This window comes from Apteryx mantelli, chromosome 24 (genome assembly GCF_036417845.1).
Source record: "Apteryx mantelli isolate bAptMan1 chromosome 24, bAptMan1.hap1, whole genome shotgun sequence".
Classification (NCBI taxonomy): Eukaryota; Metazoa; Chordata; class Aves; order Apterygiformes; family Apterygidae; genus Apteryx; species Apteryx mantelli.
In genome coordinates, this window is record NC_090001.1 from 605951 (window position 1) to 629548 (window position 23598).

The following is a 23598-nucleotide window of genomic DNA, read 5'->3' on the forward strand; positions in this document are numbered from 1 at the left end:
GGGGAATGGGGGTTTTCTTTAGTAATACAAAAGTTACAGATACAATGGAGAAACAGTTGAGAGTCCTGAAGGCCTCCTGAGCCCAAAGGAACCTCCGTTACTTTCCTTTAGTTACTAGGACAAGGAGCCCCGGGTGAAGGGAAAAAGGGTGCAGAGGCTTTGAAATGAGGCCCTAGCAATGAGACAGACCCACACTGGACGGCTGCTGAAATGCCAGCTCTCCTGGCTGCACAGCCTCTGCAGCAGCAGTCCGGGCTCCACAGCTGGCTTTACAGAGCACTGAGGGCTGGGTGCCACGGGCAGCCTGGCCCTGGGCTCATCCTCACCCCTCCCAGAGCCAGCAGCCCAAGAGCTCTGAGACTTCCTCAGGTCAAGCTACGAAGGCTTTGGGGCACTCAAGACATGCTGCCATCTATTGTAGGGGTCTTGGACTCATCCTGTATGGCACCACAACCTCCTAGGAAAAGGAGGGGGCACAGCAGCATTTTCTGAGGGGGCTGGCAGTAACAGCAGTTGTGGAAGGAGGAATTTGCAGCACAGCAGAGGTACCAGGAAGTGAACCCACACCCCAAGTCACCCAGGGAAGACAGGTGCATTTATGGAAGCCTTCGCATCCATACGTAGCCTCTCCTCAGTCACTTGCAGCTGCTTTCACAGAGGGCTCACAATGTTGGCAAAGATGTTGACAGCTACAGGGACACAGCCTGGCATCCTGCCTCCATCCTCAGCGGCTCTAGCACTGCACTGGGAACCTCCATGAGTGCAGCAACCTAGAAAGAAAGAAAGAATCGGAGTGTTACTGGCAGTTCTGCTGGCCTTACAGAGTCGCAACAGTCAGGGGCAAATGTCTCCCCTCTGTGCTGAGCTCTGTTGGTGAGAGCAGAGCCAGCAGGGTCACCAAGACATTCTACCCCTCTTTTTGGCACAGGTGACACCATGTCTGTAGACCAGGTCCCATTTGGGCTCTCCAGTTCTGCACAGGCACTAACACACTGCAGGGAGTCCAGCACAGGGACACCAAGATGGTCAGGAGCTGCAGCATGGGGCATAAAAGGAGAGGCTGCGAGAGCTGGGTTTGTTCAGCCTAGACAAGAGAAGGCCAAGGGGCATCTTCATGCTGTGCACAGCTCCCTTATGGAGGGCACAGAGAAGACGGAGCCGGATTTTCTTGGAGGTGCACACTAGTAGCATGGGAGGCAACAGGGACAAATCGGACAATGGGAAATGCTTCTGAGACATTAAGAAGAAACCTTTTTCTCCGTGAGGGTGGCCAAACTGCGGCACACGGATACAGAGAGGTTCCCAGATCTCCATCCTTGCAGATAATCAAAACTTCACTGGAAAAGGCCTCAAGATACCTCCTCTACTGGCACCTGCCTGGAGCAGGGCGTTGGAGCCCTGCTACCTCCACATGGCTCCCCCATTGCAGCCTCAAGGAATATGCTATTGTGAGACTCCTGCCAAAGGCACCAGAGGCTTTGGAGATGCCACCTCCACTGCCTAACAAGGACAGGTGTCTCAGAGCCACCCATCGCCCTCACAAGCCTGACTTCTTGTGAGGGGGCATCTCCCCTCTCTGAAAGGCTCTCCGTAGGCACAACGTGGAGAAATGCCTCCGACTGCTTTCATTAACTACCCATCTTGCTGAGGGATAGGAATGGATTAGCGTCTGAGATGGGAAGATGCAATGAGGGTCCAGATTCAACAGAAAGCCTTTAAGGAGGGAGAAGAGAACTCTCTCCAGCAGTCAGTAAAATCCCAAAGACTCACGGAAGCATCAAACCCTTCCGAAACTGCAAGCCTGAAGCTCAGCTGACAGAAACCACCAAACTGGGAGCAGCCCTGCCTCGCACCACGATGCTCCAAGGAGGCAACACGGTCACCAACAGTCCTCACCCAGCTCTCCCTGAAGGACACTGTGACGGCAGGCTGGGCCTTGGGAACAGAGCACTGCTCTCTCCAGACACCTCCTCCCACGCTGAGCAGCAAAACACTGGCGCCACCACCTGGCTCCACCACAGGGCATCTCGCACTGTAACATGCCGTTACCTCCACACCTCACAGAGGGTTGGCAACCAACACACGCCTCTGCATCGGCGACACACAGCCCACAGCACCACACATGGCAGCACACAGGGCACCCCCAAGCACCCCACAACACACAAAGCCCAACTCTCCAGACCTTCCATTCCTTTCTAGTCCTCCAAGGCCTTGCAACAGGCTCTGCCTTTGAACAGCCACTCACAGCCCGGGGCCTGCTCACTTCCCACCTCCAGGAAGCAGAGAAGTGCTCTCACAGGGGCTGATCAGGCCAGCTCTTGCCTCTCGCTTGTGCCTCAACTTCCCTGAAAAAGAAATCTCTTTCAAAATGTGGCCCATACCCTTTTTGGGGGGTGACATTCCTTCCGTCTCCTCCAACTGCCTTTGCACCCATTCTCCAATGACTGCATACGTGGACAGAAAATCAGAGACCTCTAACGTGTTACAGTTCCAAACGTGTCATAAAAGCAGGTGGACACCTCAAAGACAGAGACAGCATTCAGACCTTGCAGGAAAATCTCACAGGCTCCCTGCTCTTTTGACAGGGGCAGCTTCTAAAGCACACACACCCTGGCAAGAAGAGATTACTAACACCACTGCTCACACCAGCACTACATTCACTTAGCAGCCTCAAAAGTCTAGCTGGACTCCCTAGCTGACTGCGAGGACGCTGCAAGCTTCTACTTAGCAACAAGTGGAAAGGCAAACTCCATGTCCATGCTCACCACAGAACATCATCTGCATTTGAAATGTAGCAGTATTAACTCAGGATGACGGAGTGGAATAAAGTTTGTGCCAGACGATGTGGAACATCTACTTCTGCCTGATTAATGAGTTCCATTTCTGTACTGCTGTAGAAAACTGCAGGGGTCAATCCCTCCTCTGAGGACACGCAACAAACCCAGAAGGGACCTCACCACCAACATCCAAGCCACGTGTCTTCTCCAGACCAGTCAGGTGCTCAGAGAGAGGTGACCTCACAGGTGCATACCCCCACCACAGGCCTGCTGCAGGCCTATGGGCTTCAGAGACACAAGTTCCCTCCAAATAACTTCCCCAGCCATGAACTACTGCTGACCTAGCAGGTACTCTGACAAAAGGGACCTCACAATCAACGCCCATGCCTAACTGCCTGCTGCTGGCCTAGCAGGCACTCAGAAAGACGTGACCTCACAGTCACCTTCACAGCCATGGCTCTGTCACTGGCCTAGAAGCCTCTAAGACAGACATTACCTCACTACAAGTTCCCCAGCCATGAGCCAGATCCTGGCTTATCAGCTGCACAGGCAGAAATGATCTGAAAAACACAAATCCCAGCCATGGACCTGCTGCTGCTGCCCTATCCACTGCTGAGGTAGAAATGACCTCACAATCACCTCTCCAGCCACAGGACTCCTGCTACCCAATCCGTTCAGCAGTCAGAAGGGACCTCACAAGCAACAGCCAAGCCTTCTTCCTCCACCTGCACTACCAGGTACTCAGGCAGAAGTGACCTCATCATCAACAGCTGAGCCATGTGCCTCCTGCTGGCCTATCAGCTCCTTGCAAAGAACTGATTGGACACTGGTGATTTTCTGGCATAGCTCTCACAGACAGTGGTGACCTCACTGCCCACACCCTGACCATGGGGCTGTTGCCTCCTGCAGCTTCCCCTGCCCTGCCCCAAGGCTGAACCAGCTCCTGGACGGCCTCCCTGATTCACCTTGTGGCTTCACAATGAAGCTTCAGAGTGAGCAAAACACCCCTCAGGTACCAGTTACGACCCCAAAACAACATTATCTTTTGCCTAGGTAGTCTCTACACATAGCCCATTAAAGTTAGGAATTGGGAGAAGGCCTGCAAGTAATTCTTGGCAACATTTTCTAACAGGAGGGTTGCATGGGAGCAGTGATCAGGAACCTGAAGACAGCAGGGCCTCAAGTCCCAGGCAGAGGGAGAAGCCTTCCTGCAACTCAGAAGTCTGATTCCTTCCCCAATGCTGAACAAACCCACCAAATCCTCTACACATCTAAGCATTCTCCTATTTTATGCCCTGACAATTGGAGACACGCGGAAGGACTCAGGCCAGGGCATCTCAGTTGGTGAAACCAGCAGAGACACAATTAAGCAACTCTTCACCCTGACCTAGGAGCATGGAAAGAACAATGGCAAGCTCAAGGACTGGCCGTTCATCAGCGTTCAAGGCCCTTGACAAGCAAAACAGCTCACACTTACACAAAGCTGCTCTGGAAACACCCTTCACGCTGCTGCCAGGCTCACAGGTCTCGGGGTGAAGCAAGAAGCCTGGAACAAAAACAGCGGCTAGGGCATGGCATGACATGTGGCGACAGCCGCTCTAAGAGCCACTCAGAAATGCCGTTTTTCAGAGCAGAAGAGACCATTGGGAAGGGCACCTCACGAGGACACCAGCAGCCTGCTCACACTCTGCCCAGCAGCTCCCAAACGCAGCTCGGAGCAGCACCTGGGGCTGCGCTGGCAGCAGCAGCTCAGGGAAATGCTTTAACAGGGATCCCAGACCAACCACAGGGCCAAAGGTTCCTGCACCCAAACCCCACCGAGCCGCCCCAGCCCAGCTGCTCGGGGCAGGCCGCCACGTCTGGCTGCAGGGCAGCTGCCCGCTCTGGCCCACGTCGCTCTGTCCCCTGCTCATGGCCCCACCAGCCCCTGCTGCAGCTCCTGCAGGAAAGCAGCCCCGTTGCCAGCACCGCTGCCCCTGCCCTGGCGGGAGGGCACCCACCGGCAGCTGAAGGCACCCGCAGCCCCCACCAAACACACTCACACCTGCTCTTTCTCCTGCTCGCCTGCTTTGCTCCCGCTCCTCTTCCACATCTCTCTTTCCGTTCTTTTTTTTCCCCCATGTTGGATGGTAATTGGCTGTCAGAGCCATCAGTGGAATTGATGCCCGCCCTCCTCCTCCTGCCAGCCAATAGGAGGTCTGCACGGGGGCGGTGCCATGGCAACGTTGGGCCCTCCTGCCCTGGTGGACTGCTCTGCCCCCTCCCCCGCAGTCGGGCACCATGTTGTGGGCGGCAGCACGGGGCCGGGCCCGTTGGGGACTGGGGGCAGCATGGCGCCATGTGGGCGGGCAATGCAGGGCCCCGTGGCACAGCTGCTGCCCCAGCGGGGCTGGGCTCTGCCACAGGGGCCCCATGGGGCTGCTGGCTCCCCTGCACCCTGGGGTCTGTGGGGGGCTGTGGTGGGGCAGTGCTGGGGCCTGTGCTGGCGGCAGCCCTGGCACTGGCGTGAGGGCCCTGGGGCTGGCCGGGCTGCCGGAGCCCATGGGCAGCATTCTGCTGCCCCCAGGGCAGGGTAGGACAGTGTCCTCTCGCCCCTCCTGCCCTGGCCTCCTGCCCACGGCAGTCCTGGGGCTCGGCAGCCCTCCCGCGGCGCCCAGCAGGGCTGGGCTGCAGCCAGGCAGCGGCTGCTCTCTGCAGGTCTGGGCTGTGCCCCGGGGGGTCACCCCAGAGGGCTGAGCAGCCGCATGGGGGCATGGGGCAGCGATGGGGAGAGCAGCTCTGGGCCTGCTGGTACTGGGGAGTGGAGGTGTGGGGTCGTGAGGGGGCTGTGGGAGATTGTCCTGCTGGACTCACCCCAGCACAGTCCACCATGGCTCAGAGAAACGTCCTTGGGGTCAGCCAGCACTTGTGCAGTGGGGATAGTGTCTCCCACCTGTTTCCAAGATGCTCTCCCAAACATGCTTTCTTTTGGGTGTAGAGGTTTGAGCCCAATTTGCAGGAGGACAGGTGCTGTGGTCATCTCAAGATGGCATCTCCGAGCCCAAAACATGCTGTGCCAAGTTGGAAGCATAAAAGGATCCAGGGGGAAGGAACAGAGGTTTTCTCAAACATGCGGAGGACTTGGGGTTTTTACAAGGTGAACATTCCATTTCCTGTATGGACATTTCCATCAGGCTCTTGAGGACCCCATGGGAGCTGCAGGCCACCCCAGCCTCTAGGACACAGGACGCCTTTCCCCTCACAGCCAAACCCCAAGTGGGGACCCACTCGCAGGGAAACCTGGCCATGGATTGCCCACCCCACCCACAAGGGCATGGAGCTGGCCCCACAGAAGCCTTGGGGCTCAGGACAGCCCCAGCACCAGGACCCAGGAGTCCTGGCTGCCACATTGTCCCCCGAGCAGAGGGGACCCTCAGGCAGGGCTCTCGCAGCAGCCCCCAGCCCTGTGCAGCCACCACAACAGCCCAGGATCCCCAGCAGTTTTTGCAGTTAACAGTCTCTGTGCGACACCTTGGGAAGGAGCTCCCAAAGCCCTAACCCTCAGTGGAGAGCCGCAGGAGTGCTGGGAAGAAGGAACCGTGGTGTGGGCTGATGGTGTCCATCCAGCAGTCCTCCATCTCGCTTGTCCCCTTGCCCTCAGCTTGCCTCTCCAGCCATGGAGGAAGGATTCTCTTCCCGTTTCATCACCCCAAACCCCTTTCCAGTGTGCTCCTGCTCCTCTGCCTGCTGGTGAGGGGCCCCAACACAGCCCCACTGCCTCCTGTCCCCTCTCCTTTTCCATGGAGCTGCTATGAAGGGCAGCAGTGGGGAGGACATGAGCAGTGCCCAGCAGTGCCTGGGCCTCACAGGGAAGTGAGGGCCACCAGCCATGCCACCAAGAAGACCTGCCTGTGATGCAGCACATCCCACTGTGACCTCAGCTCGTGTCATCTGGGGGCTAGGTAGGTCACTGCCATGGAGATGGCAGAGGCAGGGAGAGAGCAGAGAGATTTCCCCTCATGTCCTGGAAAGCAGTCACCTCCCTCCACCCCAGGTATTTTCCTATATATTTTTCTGATAACTCCTTGAGGAACATCTCCAGATGTTGCCAAAGGCAGTGAAATAGCTAAAATGGGGAACTAAAGAAGTCACTTCTGTGCCCTTGCACTGGCAGGTCGCTGCACTGGGCCAATCTCTGCAGGAATCTGGGGTTTGTGGGTTGGTTTGGGGCTTGGCATTTTTACAGGACCAGGCTCAAAGTCCTGTGGGCTGATACAGCACAAAGCGTGGCCACACGTTGAGATGCTTTTGTGAGCCTCAAGACTGGTTTCTCCTGTGGGTCCCTCTTTTTGTAGAAGCAGGATGTAGGAGAACATGGGAGAGGAGCGAGCCTTGCTCCTTTGGGCACCAAAGCAGGCTCTTTGCTTGTAAAAGTCCTCAGGAAGGTTTCTCGGTCTGCAGTGCTCAAGATAGACATGATGTGCCATAAAAGTGCAAACGTGCTGTGATGCTGTGCTCCTTTCCCCCCTCGCTGATGTGCTCTCTCCCCCTCAACCCAGCCTCCTTGTAAACAGCATGTATGCAGGGGCTAATTGAGCATGCGCCAACTAAGGCCCGTCTAGCATGCAAATATGACTATGAGTCAATCATCTCCCCCTGACCCCCATAACTAGGGGGCAGCCCAGATCCCATTGAGCTCTCCTGCATTGCAGTGGGCTGCACTGCAGGACCTCCTCTTGAGCAGGGAAGCCTCTCAAGGTTCCTCCTCAAGGTTGAGAGATTCCTTACCCATGACACATCCTCGGTAAGTGATTAATAGCATGCTGAAACACTGCAAAACTTCACGAAACTTTGCTGAGTTATATCTCTGATTAATTGTGCACATAATCCCTTAGACATAAACCATTGACCCAGTCTGAGACTAGGATTGGATCTAGCCGCACGTAGGCTCCTCTCTGAGGGAGTTTGGAAAGCAAGGGAGTCCTTTCTGAACCTCGTGACTCAACGAAAGGGTCTCCGTTGCATGTGCATCTGACGCTGTCCTTCATGCAGTAAATAACTGAGTAAACCTTGCCAATCGAATCTCGTGAAATCATTCTTATTTATGATTGAATTTTGTTAAGTCGCCTTATTACCTCAATAAACATAGTGCTGCTTCCCTCTTACAATTGAAGTGCATCACTCCTTTGTGACACCTTCACAACCACTGCAAGTGTATATCCTAGAGGAGCTTTGGCTTCCCGAACAGCAACCCTACTTTGCTTGACAACAATACACTGTTTAGTCCAGCTGTTGTGCTGAGATGTCTACTGGTTTTACTGAGTATTGGTATGGACCATTTTTGCGCTTGGTGGGTGCTGTTCACAGAATCACAGAATCACAGAATGGTTGAGTTTGGAAGGGACCTCTGGAGATCATCTCGTCCAACCCCCCTGCTCAAGCAGGGTCACCTAGAGCACGTTGCAAAGGATCACGTCCAGGCGTGTTTTGAATATCTCCAGAGAAGGAGACTCCACAGCCTCTCGGGGCAACCTGTTCCAGTGTTTGGTCACCCTCACAGTGAAGAAGTTTTTCCTCATGTTCAGATGGAACTTCCTGTGTTTCTGTTTGTGCCCATTGCCTCGTGTCCTGTCGCTGGGCACCACTGAAAAGAGTCTGGTCCCATCCTCTCGACACCCTCCCTTCAGATGCTTGAACACATTGATAAGATCTCCTCTCAGCCTTCACTTCTCCAGGCTAAACAGCCCCAGCTCTCTCAGTCTTTCCTCATAAGAGAGATGCTCTGGTCTCCTCATCATCTGGAAGCTGGAAGGAGCCCTCCGCTGGACTCCTTCCAGTAGTGTCATGTCTCTCTTGTACTGGGGAGCCCGGAACTGGACACAGTACTGCAGGTGTGGCCTCAGCAGGGCTGAGGAGAGGGGGAGAATCACCTCCCTCGACCTGCTGGCAACACTCTTCCTCATGCACCCCAGGATATGGTTCTTAATGGCGTGCTGGCTTTCCTGAGCTCCTGTGCCCTTCAGAGCTCACTCCCATGGGATGCCCCAGCAGTCCTCAAAGAGGCCAAAGTCTGCTCCTCTGAAGTCCCGAGTCTGTACTCTGCTGCTCTCCTTCCTCCCTGCCTTCAGGATGTGGCACTCCACTATTTCATGGTCCCTGCAGCCAGCGTTTCCACTGATGATCACCTCCCTGATCAGTTCTTCCTTGTTTGCGAGTACCAGATGCAGGAGAGCGTCGCCCTTCTTAGCCCATCTGGCAGCTGTGCTAAGAAGGTGTCCGTGACACCCTGCAGAAACCTCCTGGACTGCTTTCACCCTGCGCTTTGCCCTTCCACTGCATGCCAGGGGGATTAAAGTCCCTCCATAAGCAGCAGGCCCTGTGTGCCACAGACTTCCTCAGCTTGCTTGAAGGAGCCTGCGTCCACTTCCTCGCCCTGATCAGGTGAACTGTAACTCCCATCGCAAGGTCACCCTTACTCCAGTGCTCACTCACCTTTTCCCATCCAGCACCTTGTCCTTGCCTTGGAAGAGCTCCACAAATCCCAGGTGCCCCTTTACACAGAGGGCATCCCCCCAATCACCTGCCCTCACAGTCACTCCTGAAGAGCTTGTAGCATGCCATCAGAGCACTGCAGTCTGGTGAAACATATGTAATGGTGAAAGGAGGTTCCCGCTAAGAGAGCAAGGCCTACAGTGCGCAAGGCCAGGGAGAAAAAGAGCTGGGCTGTGCAGGAATGTCAGGAGAGGGGTTTGCTGCCTGAGCTGCCTCTGCAGCACCTTGGTGCCTTTGATGGAGGTAAATCGATATCCAGGAAGGAGAAGGTGCCCCAGAGAAAGTTCTTGGGCCTGCACAGCCTGCCATGCAGCCATGCTGTGGACATCATTAGCACAGTCCCTGTTCATATGATGTGGGAGTGGGAAGAGCCTCAGGGAGAGGAGAGCTAGAAGGTGTTAAGCGTGCAGGGACATGAGTAGAGCCCTTGGTGTGATGTGCAGCTCTCTGCTGCACACTTGGATGTAGAGGGCATGGACTTCACCTGAAGACAGAAGTGGGATTCAGTTGTTTGGACACAGGCAGGTCCCATGCGGTATGTGCTGGAGACATATGGTTGTGCTTGACACCCCAGGCATCACTGAACCTAGTGCCTGCACTGAATGACATGAACTGCTTGCAGTGTAGGGATCTGCTTGTGCCTCAGCCTCCGAATGTGTGGAGCTCTGGCAGTATTAGGCATCTCGTGTCATTTCCGATGGCCAAGGAGATTCTCCACCTGGCCACCACCTAATGCTCTAGAAGGATGTGGGTCTCACGGTTGCTCCATCAGAGCCAGCAGACACTGGCATATGCCTTGCACCACCTCTCTCGCTTCAGATGTCACCACGTGTTTGTGTGTGGGCAGCTGGCTACTCCCCTCCCTCTCCAGTGATTATCATGGGAGCTTAGAGAGGGAGCTTGCATGCCGGCATCTTTGTAGTGCACAGTCCAGATTGTGAAAGGGGAATCGCACCTCCTGTGTGTTTGTGGAGTGCACAGAAGGGCTCTGAATCCCACTCCATCCCAGGGGCTTCTAAACCAGCATGAGAAGCACAGATTGACGCGTCTGAATCAATACCTGAGCCATGGATCATTGAAATCTCCTCTTGCCCCTTTCCTAGGTGTCCTGCCTAGTTAAGAGATGGGAATAGGGTCTTCCAGAGTGGGACATTTCCATGTGATGTAGATGACCATCCTCTGATAAGACAAATTGCAATACTGGAATGGGTCTCTCTCCATTCTTTACAAAAGGCCCATAGGTGATTATTTCGGGCAACTTCAGTGACCGTGTCCCAGGAGGAGGAAGCACAAGGGAGAGAGAAATTCATGCCTTCAGCTGGACAACTGTTGCTGAGCAGAGGCAGGCTCCTGGGACAGAGAGAGCTCCTGACAAGGTGGCAGCACTGCTGGGAGACAACTCTTTGCAGGAGCAGCTCCCCTGTCAAGAGCAGCAGGGCTCTGGGCACTGCCTGCTCTTGCTGACATGCGATGAGACTAGAGAGAGAGAGAAGTGAAAGGGAGTGTGGAGTGTGAGGCCAGAGGAGAGCTCCTTGTGGGAGGAATCTTCACAGCCCTTTGCACGGTAAGCCTCTGGCTGCAGGGCAATGCTACTGCTGTTGCTGGAGGGGTCTTCTAAACCCAGCCCATAACGGAGAGTTTTCTTGAGGCTTGCTCTCCTGGCTTCTCCAGAGTGCAGGAGGGGATTCCCTGCCACAGCATGCCAGGGACAGGGTGTCCTGCTGCCTTCTGCCAGGGAGAGCTGCATGGGTGTGAAGCCAGGGTGTGCCAGAGGTCTAGCCAGGGCTGTCATTCAGAGCAGTGTTCCTGCACCCCAGGGTGCTGTGTGCCCCGGGTAGTGAGTCTGCTGCCTGCGAGGGTCAGCACTCAGCCTGCCCAGCAAACTCCCCACAGCGCTGTGGGGAGAAGCTCTGGGTGGGAGGAGAGAGCCCGTCAGGGCAGGCTGAGTGTGCTGTGGAGAGGGTGGTGCGTGGGTCAGGGCTACTCACAGCTCCAGCTCACCCAGAGGACATTTCTGGAGTGCACGTTTCAAAAGGAAGGTCAAGGCAGGGGCTACTTGAAAGGGAAGGAGCTTTCCTTCTAGGCTGTGTGCTTTGAGTTCGCTGATTTGGGGAGGGGGAAAACAGGAAAGAATTTTGTGCTTTGGGAAGGAACTGAGACTCTCAAACCTTCCCTCTCAGAGATCACTAGGTCTGTGAGAAAGCTCAGCAAACCCCTTCAACCCCTCCTCAGCCTACAGACAGCACCAGCATCATCTTTATGGCATTGTCAGGGTTTTTCTGACCTGCTCCTCAGGACCTTTGAGCACAGCAATGCCTCTGCCCAGCGCCCTGTCCCGGTAGGTTTCTGTCGGGCAGAACAGAGCATGCAGAGGGTGGGATGGGGTCTGTGAGCACCATCAGGGAAACGACATTGGGATAGAGAAGGAGCTGCCAGCAGGGAGAGTTCCAGGCAGCGAGATGGGCAGGGAATGAGAGGGAACTGCAAAGAGAATCAGCATGGGAGGAAGGATTTGGGCAAGTCATGGTCAGTCCCTCTGATACAGACACCTTCCTCTGAGCCAGTCCCCTGTGTCTCTGCTGATGAGCAGATGGTATATTGGTGTGAGGAGAGGGTCTATCGCATTGGAACGGAGACATCCAGAAAGGGTCGGGCACGCGCTGCCTTCACGTGACAGTTTCCCTGCCTTGCTAGAATGGGAGCTGGTGTGGCTGCTTCAGATACAAACACCTCTGCTCAGGAGGGCAAGGCTGGGGGAGGTGAATGCCTCACAAGGATCTTCCCTTTCCAAGGCAGCTGGCAGGAGAGCTTGTCAGAGTCCAATCCTCCCTGCCCAGGTTCTTCTAGCTATTCCACACATGGACGGTGCAATGTTGAATATCAACATTTACTTCTTTGAAGATATTGGACGTTGCACAGGATTTTTGATTTAGCAGAGTGACACAGCAATATGCTGAAATCACAATACAAGTGTGAGTTACACTTAGCAAAATAGAGCAATTGCAGTATCAGTTCAATCACAACACCAGTGTGATCCCCATTACTGCTCTCTATACTGTGCTCACCATCACAGCGCTGGGCATCCCCAGTCGCCAGGAAGGAAGACATGCAATGAAAGCAGCTCAGTTACATTGCTCTCTTCCAAGTTCTTTCGTTAGTTGTTCAGTTTTTATAGTCCTTGTTGGGCTGAGCCACAAATACACTCCCTCCCGTGCTGGTCTGGCTAACTCAGGGAGACATTCACACTCTTTTGAAGGACTCAGGGGAAAACATTGACACCAGCTGATCCACTCAGTTGGGGTGTAGTCACTTTATCCACTCAACTGACATAGCTGTTTATCTAAAACCACGGTTACCCTCCAGTCACGGTCCCCTTTGCATTGAGATAAGGTCAGCTTTCTGTGCAACAGCTGTGGTCAGTGACACCCTACCTTATCCCCTGAGCTTCATGGGCACATGCCCCTTGCCCATCTCCCCTGAGCCTTCTTCTATTGTAGGGGTTTATTGGTTGGTGCAAGTGCTATATTCCTCTCTCCTTCTGGTAAACAGAGACTATTCCCACTGAGTCACCGGCCTGAGTGTCCTTAGCTCAGCTCATGGAGCCCAAACCCCTCCTATCCCCACCAAAGAACTGGAAATGTTTGTCACCTTCCTCCATTTACACCCCCCAGCAGAGCAGCACTGACTCCTCTGGAAATCGTTAGCAGAGGCCCCTGCTCTGCATGGCACACTCAGGCAGCGCAAACCGGAGCTTGAACCAGGGAGCTGAACGAAGGTAAAGGAGAGAGGAAAAGTGGGAGGTTCTGTGAGGAAGGCAAAGGGTTTGTCTCCCAGAAGACTGCTCTAATTTGTCCCTGTCTTTTCCCTCTTGGACAGGCCCCCATGCCCAGCGTCAGCAAATGTCCAACAGCAGCTCCTTCAATGAGTTCCTCCTCCAGGCATTTGCAGATACGCGGCAGCTGCAGCTCTTGCACTTCTGGCTCTTCCTGGGCATCTACCTGGCTGCCCTCCTGGGCAATGCCCTCATCATCACAGCTGTAGCCTGCGACCACCGCCTCCACACCCCCATGTACTTCTTCCTCCTCAACCTCTCCCTCCTTGACCTTGGCTCCATCTCCACCACTGTCCCCAAATCCATGGCTAATTCCCTGAGCAACACTAGGGCCATTTCCTACTGGGAATGTGCTGCACAGGTGTTTCATTTTTACTTTCTCTTCTCAACTGAGTAATCTGTTCTCACTGTCATGGCCTATGACCGCTACGTGGCCATCTGCAGACCCCTGCACTATGGGACCATCATGAGCAGCAGAGCTTGTGTCAAAATGGCAGCAGCTGCCTGGGCTGCTGGTTTTCTCAGTGCTCTCCTGCACACTGCTAACACATTTTCCATACCACTGTGCCAAGGCAATGTCCTGGAGCAGTTCTTCTGTGAAATTACCCAGATCCTCAAGCTCTCCTGCTCAGACGCCTACCTCAGGGAACTTGGGCTTACTGTGATTAGTATTTTTTTACTCTTTGGTTGTTTTGTTTTCATTGTGCTGTCCTATGTGCAGATCTTCACAGTTGTGCTGAGGATCCCCTCTGAGCAGGGCCGGCACAAAGCCTTCTCCATGTGCCTGCCTCACCTGGCTGTGGTCTCTCTGTTTATGAGCACTGTCATGTTTGCCTACCTGAAGCCCCCCTCCCTCTCCTCCCCAGCTTTGCATCTGGTGATGGCTGTTCTGTACGCAGTGGTGCCTCCAGCAGTGAACCCCCTCATCTACAGCATGAGGAACAAGGAGCTCAAGGACGCACTGAAGAAACTGGTTCAACTAGTACTACTTCAGCAGCAATGAGCTGCCCATCTCTCCTCACAAGGGATTTCCAATTTACCTGGGCAACTCTTGTGCTTTGGGCATTCTATCTGTGATAATTCTGTTTGTAAATGGTTGAAATCATCCCACTTCTCCAGCAGCACAAAGCCCATCTGACTGGCCAGAAGCCTTCTGTAAATCTGCATAGCACTGTGTCCGGGCTGGCCTCCCAGTCAGGATGTCTGTAATAAAAGGGAATTTCCTGAGGTCAGTGCCTGAAGGTTGGGCTCTTCTTCCGAAGCTGGAGCCAAGAATGCACTCAGGGAATTGTACCCGAAAAGGCCCTTTGCTGTGCTTGGGTTTTCCATGGGCTAAGGGCCATGAGCTCATAGGGTGATGTGTTTGGGCAGGAGGGCTGGAGTCAGCTGTAAGTGAGTGGAGACTCACAAAAACAAGTGGAGTCCCCCAAAGGTAAAGGGCTAAACCAAAGAATGCACTGAATGAGAGCTCAGAAATCTCAGGAGAAGCAGTGGGGACCCAGCAGGCACAGGAAAGGGATCCGCAAGAGTGGTTCATGTCATCTGAAGGGAAAAAAAGCCCACATTCATTCTGCCAAATGACACATGTGAACACCTCCAGAGCCATTTGAAATGCCCTGTGTTTGCTTCCAGCATCGTCCACAGCCACAGAGCCTGGGAGGGGGTGGTCAGGCGCAATGGTGCTGGTCCAGCTGGGTCTGCCCTGACCAGCACAGCCAGTGCAGACTCACCCTGCGGGCCCACAGCCCGCTTGCTCTGCAGAGCAGCACCGCCAGCCTGAGGCCCTGTGAGGAGCACAGGGGAGGGGTGCAGGAACGACCGGCCAGCCCAGCATGGACACACTCCCCTGGGGAAAGGCTCTGTGGGGATCAGGGACATCCAGGGGGGAGTAGGGGTGCATGTGTGTGCAGGGGAGGAACACAAAGACAAACCCTTTCCTGTGTGCACCAGCTCAGGGCAGGCGTCTCTGTCCCTGGGGCAGCAGGATCTGCCTGAGCAGCCCCGGGACCAGGACTCTGGTGCTGTCCTGGACAGGGGCTGGGGCTGTGGTGTAAGTGCCCAGAGCTCTGCAGCTCCCTGTGGAGGGCACTGCTGTGGGGCCACCCTCAGCCTGGGCTGCTGTGCTGGCTGGTCTGGGGAGAGGGCAGGGGAGGTGGGGAGAGTTGGGGAGGGGCTGAGATGGGCTGGAAAGGGCCTGGGAGAGGCAAAACGCCAGCAGGCAGCTACTGTGTGTGAACAGCAGTGTGGGAGCACCCACCAGTGTGCTTGCAGGCAAATGGAGGTTTCCTGGGAAAGGCACCAGGACATGGAGGGTGCAGAAGAGAAGAGCCCAGGGTGATCCCTGTGTTGCATGGACACACTGGGGAAGATGCCAGAAGGCCATTGTCCTGGACCAGCCTCTCACATGGCCACTTTCTGCTGCTGGCTCCTCACCCCAGCTGTGGGGTTGTTGCATGGCGAGCTTCGTCCTCCTGCAGGTCTCCATATCCCGATGGAGGGGAAAAGGCCAGCCTTGCATGGTCACTCTTCTGCACCAGACCCCAGCAGATCTGGGAGCACGGCTGTCTGCTAACAGCTGTGGGGGGCCCAGCCCAGACTGGGCAGGGGCCAGGTGGTTGGATCCCCCAGACTCTGGGGGATCATTTCATAATCATTGAATAATACTCCAGGCCTTTCCATGTGCAAGGTCTCTGGTTCCATCTCCAGCTGAGTTCTGGCTTTCCTCACTCCATCCCTGTGTGCACGGACAAGGTCTCAATGTTCCCCCTGGGCAGCCTGTCCCTCTTCCACCCTCCGTGCACTTCCCCCCGGCACCCTGAGTGCTAGTGCTGCTGCCAGGGCAGAGGTGGAAGATCACCTGGAGTGGCTCCTCAGGGAGATCCCTGGGGAAAAGCTGTGCCCAGCCCCGGCCTCATGCCCAGCCCCAGCGAGGCAGAGGGGAGCTGCCCTCTCCCAAGCCACCCTGGCGGTGCACTGGACAGGTGATGCCTTTGTGGCCAGCCAGGCTCCAGGTTCAGGCTGGATGCCAGCTCGAGGGCAGGAGCGCTGGGATTTTCATGGGCTTCCAGTGGTGAAGGCAAGTGGGCACAAGTGCAAGTGCAAAGGCTGGAGGTGGAAAAGGCAGTGTGGGGCTGGTGAAGGCCCTCCCTCTGCTCCCCATGGGGAGGAGAGTCCCCAGGCAATGCTGAGCTCCACTTTGTCCAACGGGAGGGGAGCACAGGGCAGGGTGGAAGAGGCAGATGGAGCCTCTCAGGATGCATGAGGGAGTTTTCCAAAGCCCGGGAATGAGCCAGACACCTTTGCATCTCACCCCTGATGCTGCCCCAGCCAGGCTCGCTCTGCCCTGCCCGAGGAGCTCTCATCCCTGTGCCAGCCATGCTGGAGCAGAGGCCGAGGAGCTGGAGCTGCCTCAGGCCAAGATGTGCCAGCCCTGGGGAGCTGGCCCCAAGGTCAGTGCAGGCCAAGCCCCTTCTCACATGTCCCATGCTGCTGGGAGGGCAGCACAGGGACGGGGGAAGAGCCTGTTCCTGCCTGGCAGCCCTGCAGAACCTTTTGCAAGGGAGGCAAAGGCAACAGCCGCTGTGCTGCAGCAGCACTGGCTGCGCCCCCTCCATGAGGCCTCTGCCACATCCCTGCCCACCCCTGCCCCTGCCTGGCCTGCTGCCCCCTTGCTCCCAGCCCCTGGCCCCTCTCCTGGCACCGTGGGAACCAGCTCTGCAAGCAGGAGCTACCTGGCCCCAGACCATCCCCACCTCTCCTCATATCGGGGATCAAGCCCCAGCCAGGCAGCAGGACACCTGCTCAGAGGCAGAGGAGGACGAGGGAGAGTGGGGCTGGATGAGGGCTCTGCCTCTCACCCGCCAGGATCACAGCATGTGGGAAAGACAGAGCCTGTCTCTGTACCCGGTGTCTTCCCATTCATGGAGTTACAGAGGAGTTTCAGTGGGAAGGGACCTCTGGAGGTCTCTAGTCCAACCTCCTGCACAAAGCAAGGCTGCTTGGAGCCCTACAGTCTTGTCTGGAGATTTTAGGACTGTGCCTGACCCCGGTTACCATTCCCAAACCTCCTCTGCTCCTCTTCCCTGGGTACTGAGGGATGGCACCTCTTGTCAGTGGGGCACTGCCCTGCCTGCCTTGCCAGCACCCTTGGCTCCCGACTCCCCTTCCCACATGGAGCAGCCCCACTCTTGCTGCTCCCAACAACATCCTCTTTGTAGCAGGAACCCAGAGGCAAATGGTGCTTAAACACGTGAGCTGGGATACAGAAACACTTGCTCTCGTAACTGTGCATCATCAAATCAGACCCCAAGTGGCTGCCCTCACTTTTTCATTCAGCTAAGAGTCCGTGTGCAGTGTTACGTGGGTAGGGGCTGAAATCTGAAGCCCTCCTTACACCTTTGACTTGGCTTTCAGGCAAGAGTTGCTGTGGGGATATGCGGTCACCTTTTGTACCTACAACCTTCTCTGGGATCTGCTCGGATCCCAGCTTCCCTTGCCAAGGCTTTCTTGCCTGTAGTGAGGGGGCAGGTCTAAGGCAGAGATGGGGAGTCAGGTCAGCAGGACGGGCACAGGGTCAGGTCAGCACCCGAGAGGTGCAGGGCCAGGCACAGGCATGTGCACAGCATAACTCATGGCAGGCCCCAGGACAAGAGGAGCAGCTCTCCAGCAAAGGGCAGGAGGCCCCGCAATGAGGCCAGTCACTCTCTGTCTGCCCCCTGCTCTTGTGTCCAGCAGATCCCCCTCCCTCTCTGCCTGCATTTCCACTGGCACTGCTCACCAAGATATGAGCCCTGGATCCAGCCCTTGCTCCCTAACAGATCTCTCTGGCACTCTGAGCTCGTCCTATGGAGCCCGCAGAGTTCACAAGCAGAGCAGAGGCCCTTTTGTGGTGCAGTTCCTTGGGTGTATTTTCAGCTCCATCTTTGAAGAAAGGCCTGAGTTCAGGCACGTCACAGGGCAGATCTCCTTTTATTATGGAAATGTTATTCTGGAGGCCAGGGCTGGCAGAAAGGTGCCCAATGCCTGGTTCTCTTGGTGCTCACAGGAATGCACCACCACCACATTACGACAGTGCTTAGGCCATATACAAACCTCAGAGCACAGCAGGCCAGTGTGGACATGAGGAAAGGAAGCCCTGAAGAAAGAAAGTCCTGCTACTGTTGGTGGTTGAGTCTCCAGGAAGGCTGCAGCCCCCATGCAAAGGCTGCAATGAGGAAATGTGTGCTGTGGTAGTGGGGGGATGGTCCTGAGGAGCAGAGGGTCTGTCCCCACAGGCTGCGTCCAGACTGCCCTGCTGCATCCAGACCCTCCACTCCCGCTCCACTGTGAACGATGGCAGCACGGTATGGGGAAGGGACCAGCCCATGCAGGGGCTCGCAGAAGAGGTGTGTGAGATCACACCCTGACTGTGGCCAAGGAAGCTGAACTCTCCTAATGGACACAGGACCCATCGTCTCACCCCACCTGTACTCACCTGATCTCCCTTGGTGTCAGTGCCAAGAAAGACACTGCAAAGGGAAACTCTGCTCATGGCACTGGGGGAAAAAGAAGAGAAGCAGAAAGAAGTGGGCAGCACATCCCCAGTAGGAAATGGTCCTGGTGTCCCACTGGGAATTAGCCATGAATTTGGGGACAGTGACAGAGATGGAGTGAGGGTCGAGGAGGGAGATGTTGAGGAGGAAGAATTACATGGGGGTGTGGAGGCGGTGGTCGCAGGCTACGGCTGTGATGATGAGGCCATTGCCCAGGAGGGCAGCCAGGTAGAGGTCCAGGAAGAACGCAAAGTGCAAGAGCTGCAGCTGCTGTGTGCCTGCGAATGCCTGGAGAAGGAACTCATTGAAGGAGCTGCTATTGGACATTTGCTCCCTCCTGGCTGAGGAAACTGTCTGAGGAAGAAGAGTCATTGACAAGTTAGGACAGACTTCTCTGCGGAAAATTTTCACATAACCTCCCCCAAACACACACATTACCTCTCACCATCTCAGCACAACTGTCATTGAGCTCCATGGCTGGAGCTCTGGTCTGTGCTGGCTGAGGTTGCTGTGAGGAGCAGGGGCCTCTGCCCGTGGGTTCCAGAGGAGTCAGCCTTGACCTACAGCACTGCAAACATGGGAGCAGGGGTGACTCAACTTCTATATTCACCTTTTGTATCAGATTTAATCCACTGCTCATGTAGAAGGGCTTTCAGCATCTTCTCTCCCAGTTCTAAACAATGGGAGTTCATTAAGAGTTTTAAGGATTTGTTTGTTTTGTTTTGTTTTGTTTTGTTTTCTTTTCTTTTGTTTTCTTTTCTTTTCTGTTAGGTGCCCTTGTCACACCCGAGGAGGATTCTTGGAGACAGAAATCCTCAGCACTGCTACTGCACTCAGAGTGACCAGCTGTGATTCCTGAGAGACAAAAGGATTCAGCATGGCTTTAGTGCAGAGTGAGAAGAGCTGGTCTACCCATCTGTCTTCTTCCCAGCTGCCCTGTGCTCACACTGCAGAGGTAGAGGACAATTGCACTCATGTTACCCTAAAAAGAAATGACACCACAGAGGAATCCAGTTCCAAAGCGCAGAGCAACCAACCCAGCACCCTTTCCCTGAGCATCCGAGGGACATCTCAGCACTCCCCTTCTAACTAGGAGCACCTTGGACTCATTCCAGTTGCCCACATGCAGCCTGCCAGCAGCATTTCCATGGCCTCAGTATCTAGGTGGCTTCTCCCTGGGGCACCTAGATAACACCAAGATGCAATGGGGGATCTGTGCCCTTCTGGAGGGCAGAGTGCAGCCCAGCTGGACACCCCAAGGAACTAGTGGAATGTCCTAAGATGGGGTGTCCTGAAGAGAGAGTTGGCTCATTCCCAGCCCCCAACACTGCATTGCCCACAGCCCCACGCGTTAGAGGGGTGCTTGGGCACCTCAGTGTCAAGGACACATCTGCATGGCAGGACCCACAGGGTGAGTGTCTGAACTGCATCGGAAACCCCCCTGCTCAGAGAGTCCAAGGGCAAGGACAAGGGCAGCATGGACAGGTGGGTAATGGAGAGCAATACCATGATATTTCTGCTGAGGGAGGGAAGCAGAGGGAGCTGTGCCATAGCTGCGGCTCTGCAGCCCAAATATCTGCAAATGTCTTCAGCCTGGGGCACAGGCAGCAGCAGGTGGAGATGCACAAGCTTTCACAATGCTGCCACATGGCTGGAAGAACGGAAATGTGGTGGAATCGCTCACACCACTGGAGGGCTGTGATGGCAGGCTACAAGCTTTTCAGGAGAGATTGTCGTGGAAGATGAGGCAGGAGGATGCCCTTTGTGTGAAGGGGCAGCTCAGATGTATGGAGGTCTTGCCTGGGATGGAACAGGGGCTGGGTGAGAGCTTGTGTGTGAGCGTGACTTTCAGACCACTCATTTAGGCTGAGGAGGTGGATGCATCTCCTTGAATCAATGTGAGAAGCCTGTGGATCACAGGGCCTGCTTCTTTGCATGGAATTTCATCCCCCTGTCACAGCCGAGTGCAAGCAGTGCAGGAGGTTTCTGGAGGGTGTCAGGACATTGAGAGGGCTGACCACTATCACAACAAGGCTCTTCTTTGAAAGGTTGTGGAGATCGGGGGAGGTGCCAATGACGAGAAAAAGGAAGATGTTGTGCCCATCTGCCTAAAAGGCCACAAGGACAACCCGGGGAGCTGCAGGCCATTCTGCCTCACTTGAGTGTGGAGTGTGTCACAGAGCGATTCATCTTGGATCACCTTTCTGGGCACATGAAGGAGAAGAAGGTGACTCAGAACAGTCCACATAGATTAAGTGAAGGGAAATCATTCCTGACCAACCTGATTGCCTTCTGTGATGAAAGACCTGTCTTGTGGAGGAGCGGAGAGTAGTGGAGGTCCCTTACCATGATTTTAAGCAAGGTGTTTGACACTGTCTCCCACAATATTCTTGTATACAGGAAAGGTGTTGTGATAGGCTGGGTAGACATCCAGATGGCTAAAAAGCTGGCTGCATGATAGAGCTCAGAGGGTTTTTAGGAAGGGGACATTCTTTCCCTGGAAGCTGCTGACAAGTGGAGTATGCAGGGGTCTCTACTGCCACCTGACCTGTCTAACAGGTTCATCAGTGACCTGGAGGAGGCAACTCTCATCACATTTGAGATGACACCTAATGGGGCAGAGCAGTCACATGCTTGAGGGCTGCCATTGGGAGGGACCTCAGCAGGGAGGAGGAATGGGCTATCAGGATCTTTGTGAAATTCAAGCGGGACAAATGCCAGGTCCTGCACATCCGATAGACCAACACCCTGAAGAGATACAGGCTGGGGAGTCCCTGGCTGGGCAGCAGCTCAGCGGAAAAGCACCTGGGAGACTTTGTGGGCAGGAAGCTGACTGTGAGTCAGCAGCGTTCCTTGGCAACCACAGAGGCCACAGCATCCTGGCCTGCATGAACCAGAAGAAAGCCAGGGGATGGAGGGAAGTGATTATCCCCCTCTACTCTGCCTCATTAGAGCACATCTAGAAGCTGTATCCATTTGGGGGCCCTGTAGAAGAGCACCGCTGATCACTCTGAGTGATTTCAGTTGCAGGTCCCCAAGGTGATTGGGGGCTGGAGTACTTGTCCTGTGAGAAGAAGATGAGGGAACGAGTTTGTGAGCCTGGAGCAGGAACGGCTTTTGGAGCAACTTGTAGCAGCTTCCCAACTCAAGGTTGCCACCCATAGTGAACCAGGATTTTACAGGGACTCATGGCAGGAGAATAAGCGGAAATAGTTAAAAGCTAAAATTGGATAGCAGGGAGAAAAATCAATGAGGAAAATGAAGCATTTGAAGAGGTTGTGGACTGTCTGTTCTTGGAGGCTTTCAGGACGCTGTCGGACAAAACCCGAAGGATCTTGGTGTGGCTTCAGTGTTGATCCTGATGTGAGCAGGAGGTCAGACCTCCCAACGACCCTTCCAAATGAAATGGATCGGTGATTCTGTCCTCTCTGGCGACAGCTACTGTAATTCTTGCACTTCGGAATTCCTTTTTTGCATATAGGTTAGCACCACATATGCCAGCCCCAGAGCCAGCCCCTCCTATTGGTGTGAGGTTGCCTTTTGGGCCTGAAAGGTTTTCAGTTCAAGACTTAATGATGAAGGACTGCTTGTCCAGAATGGGCACTCCTCACCATCTACAACACCAGGTCACTGCAACACGACGCCCAATGAGTGTGATGCATGCAGAAAGTCATGGCATGAGGGTGATTGCACTCTAACAGGCCTAAGGTCCTTTGCAGATCCAGGAAAATCCAGAAGGACTGGGAGGGCCTTCAACATCCTAGGCACACGTTTGTAAGGTCAGCTTTGTCCCTGTGAGAGGCTGAGGGAGCTGGATTGGTTCAGCATGGAGAAGAGGAGGCCTTGGGCAGACTGAATAACAGCCTGCCCATCCATACCAGGAGGTCATCAAGAAGATGGAGCCAGGCTCTTCACCGTTGTGCACCATGGGAGGATGAGGCCCAGTGGGCATGAGCTGAAAGAAGAGAGGTTCAGGCTGGGGATAAGGGCCAATGTTTTACCCATGCAAACGGTGAAGCACTGGGGCAGGTTGCCCAGAGGGTTTGTGCCATCTCCATCCTCAAAGATTTTCAAGACCTGAATGACTGAAGGCCTCAGCAAGCTGGTTGGAGCTGATAGCTGAAACTGCTGTGAGAAGGAGGTAGGGCTAGAGACAACCTGATGTCCCTTCCAGCCTGGAGCATTTGCATTTCGTTCCACCCCAGGTCTTCTCTTTTTGACCTTGGAGAAAACAGTCTGCTTACTGTCTTGTGCTGCTCTGGTCAGAGTAGTTCAGATTCAGGGCTGCTTGGCAGGTACCCCCACATAGCCCTGGGCTTTCATTTGCTTCACCTTTTATTGCATTTTCCCCTCTTTTCCACCTTACAAGCTCTTCTCCTTTACCACCCTGATCTCCTCCCATGCAATCAGACCACCTCTGTTTACCCTGTCCCCATTGACCCTGCTTTTGCTGCCTTTGTACCTTCCTTTGCCTTCTCTGAGATGGCTGCCATGCTCATTTCCACCATTGCCACCACTTCCTTTAAAATACTACCCCCTTTATTATCTGTAGTGTCCTGCAGTTCGTCATGCTGTTATCCTGTGAGAGGCCTGGCAAGATGGCATGAGGCATCTGCACGCACACATTCAGAGCTGACAGAAAGAAGCTTGAGTGGAGAGGGAGCTGGAGAAGCTTGGAGGCCAACAGAAGCCGTCTGCAGTTGTGCAAGGGGAAGCGGCAGGTGCTGCCTTGGGGGAGTGACCCTGAGGAGAAGGGCCTGGACATGACGAGGGATGCCATATGAGCCTGTGGTGCGTGCTCACCACAGATGAGGTCAGCTGCATACGGGGCTGCATTAGGAAGTGTCTGGCCACCCAGACAAGGACAGTTACTATCCCCCCTCGACTCAGCTCTGGCGTGGCCACATCTGGAATCATGTGTGCCAGT

The 23598-nt window shown here is 54.9% G+C and overlaps 1 protein-coding gene across 1 annotated transcript in view; it reads right to left on the minus strand.

Annotated features, from left to right (window-relative positions):
- Positions 1–18824: 18824 nt before the first annotated feature.
- The window catches only part of LOC136994092 (olfactory receptor 14A16-like), a 44593-nt gene continuing 39819 nt past the window's right edge, over positions 18825–23598 (minus strand). The window contains exon 2 of the mRNA XM_067310345.1: positions 18825–18949. Coding sequence (XP_067166446.1) covers positions 18825–18949 — 125 coding nt within the window. The remainder of the gene's footprint in view (positions 18950–23598) is intronic.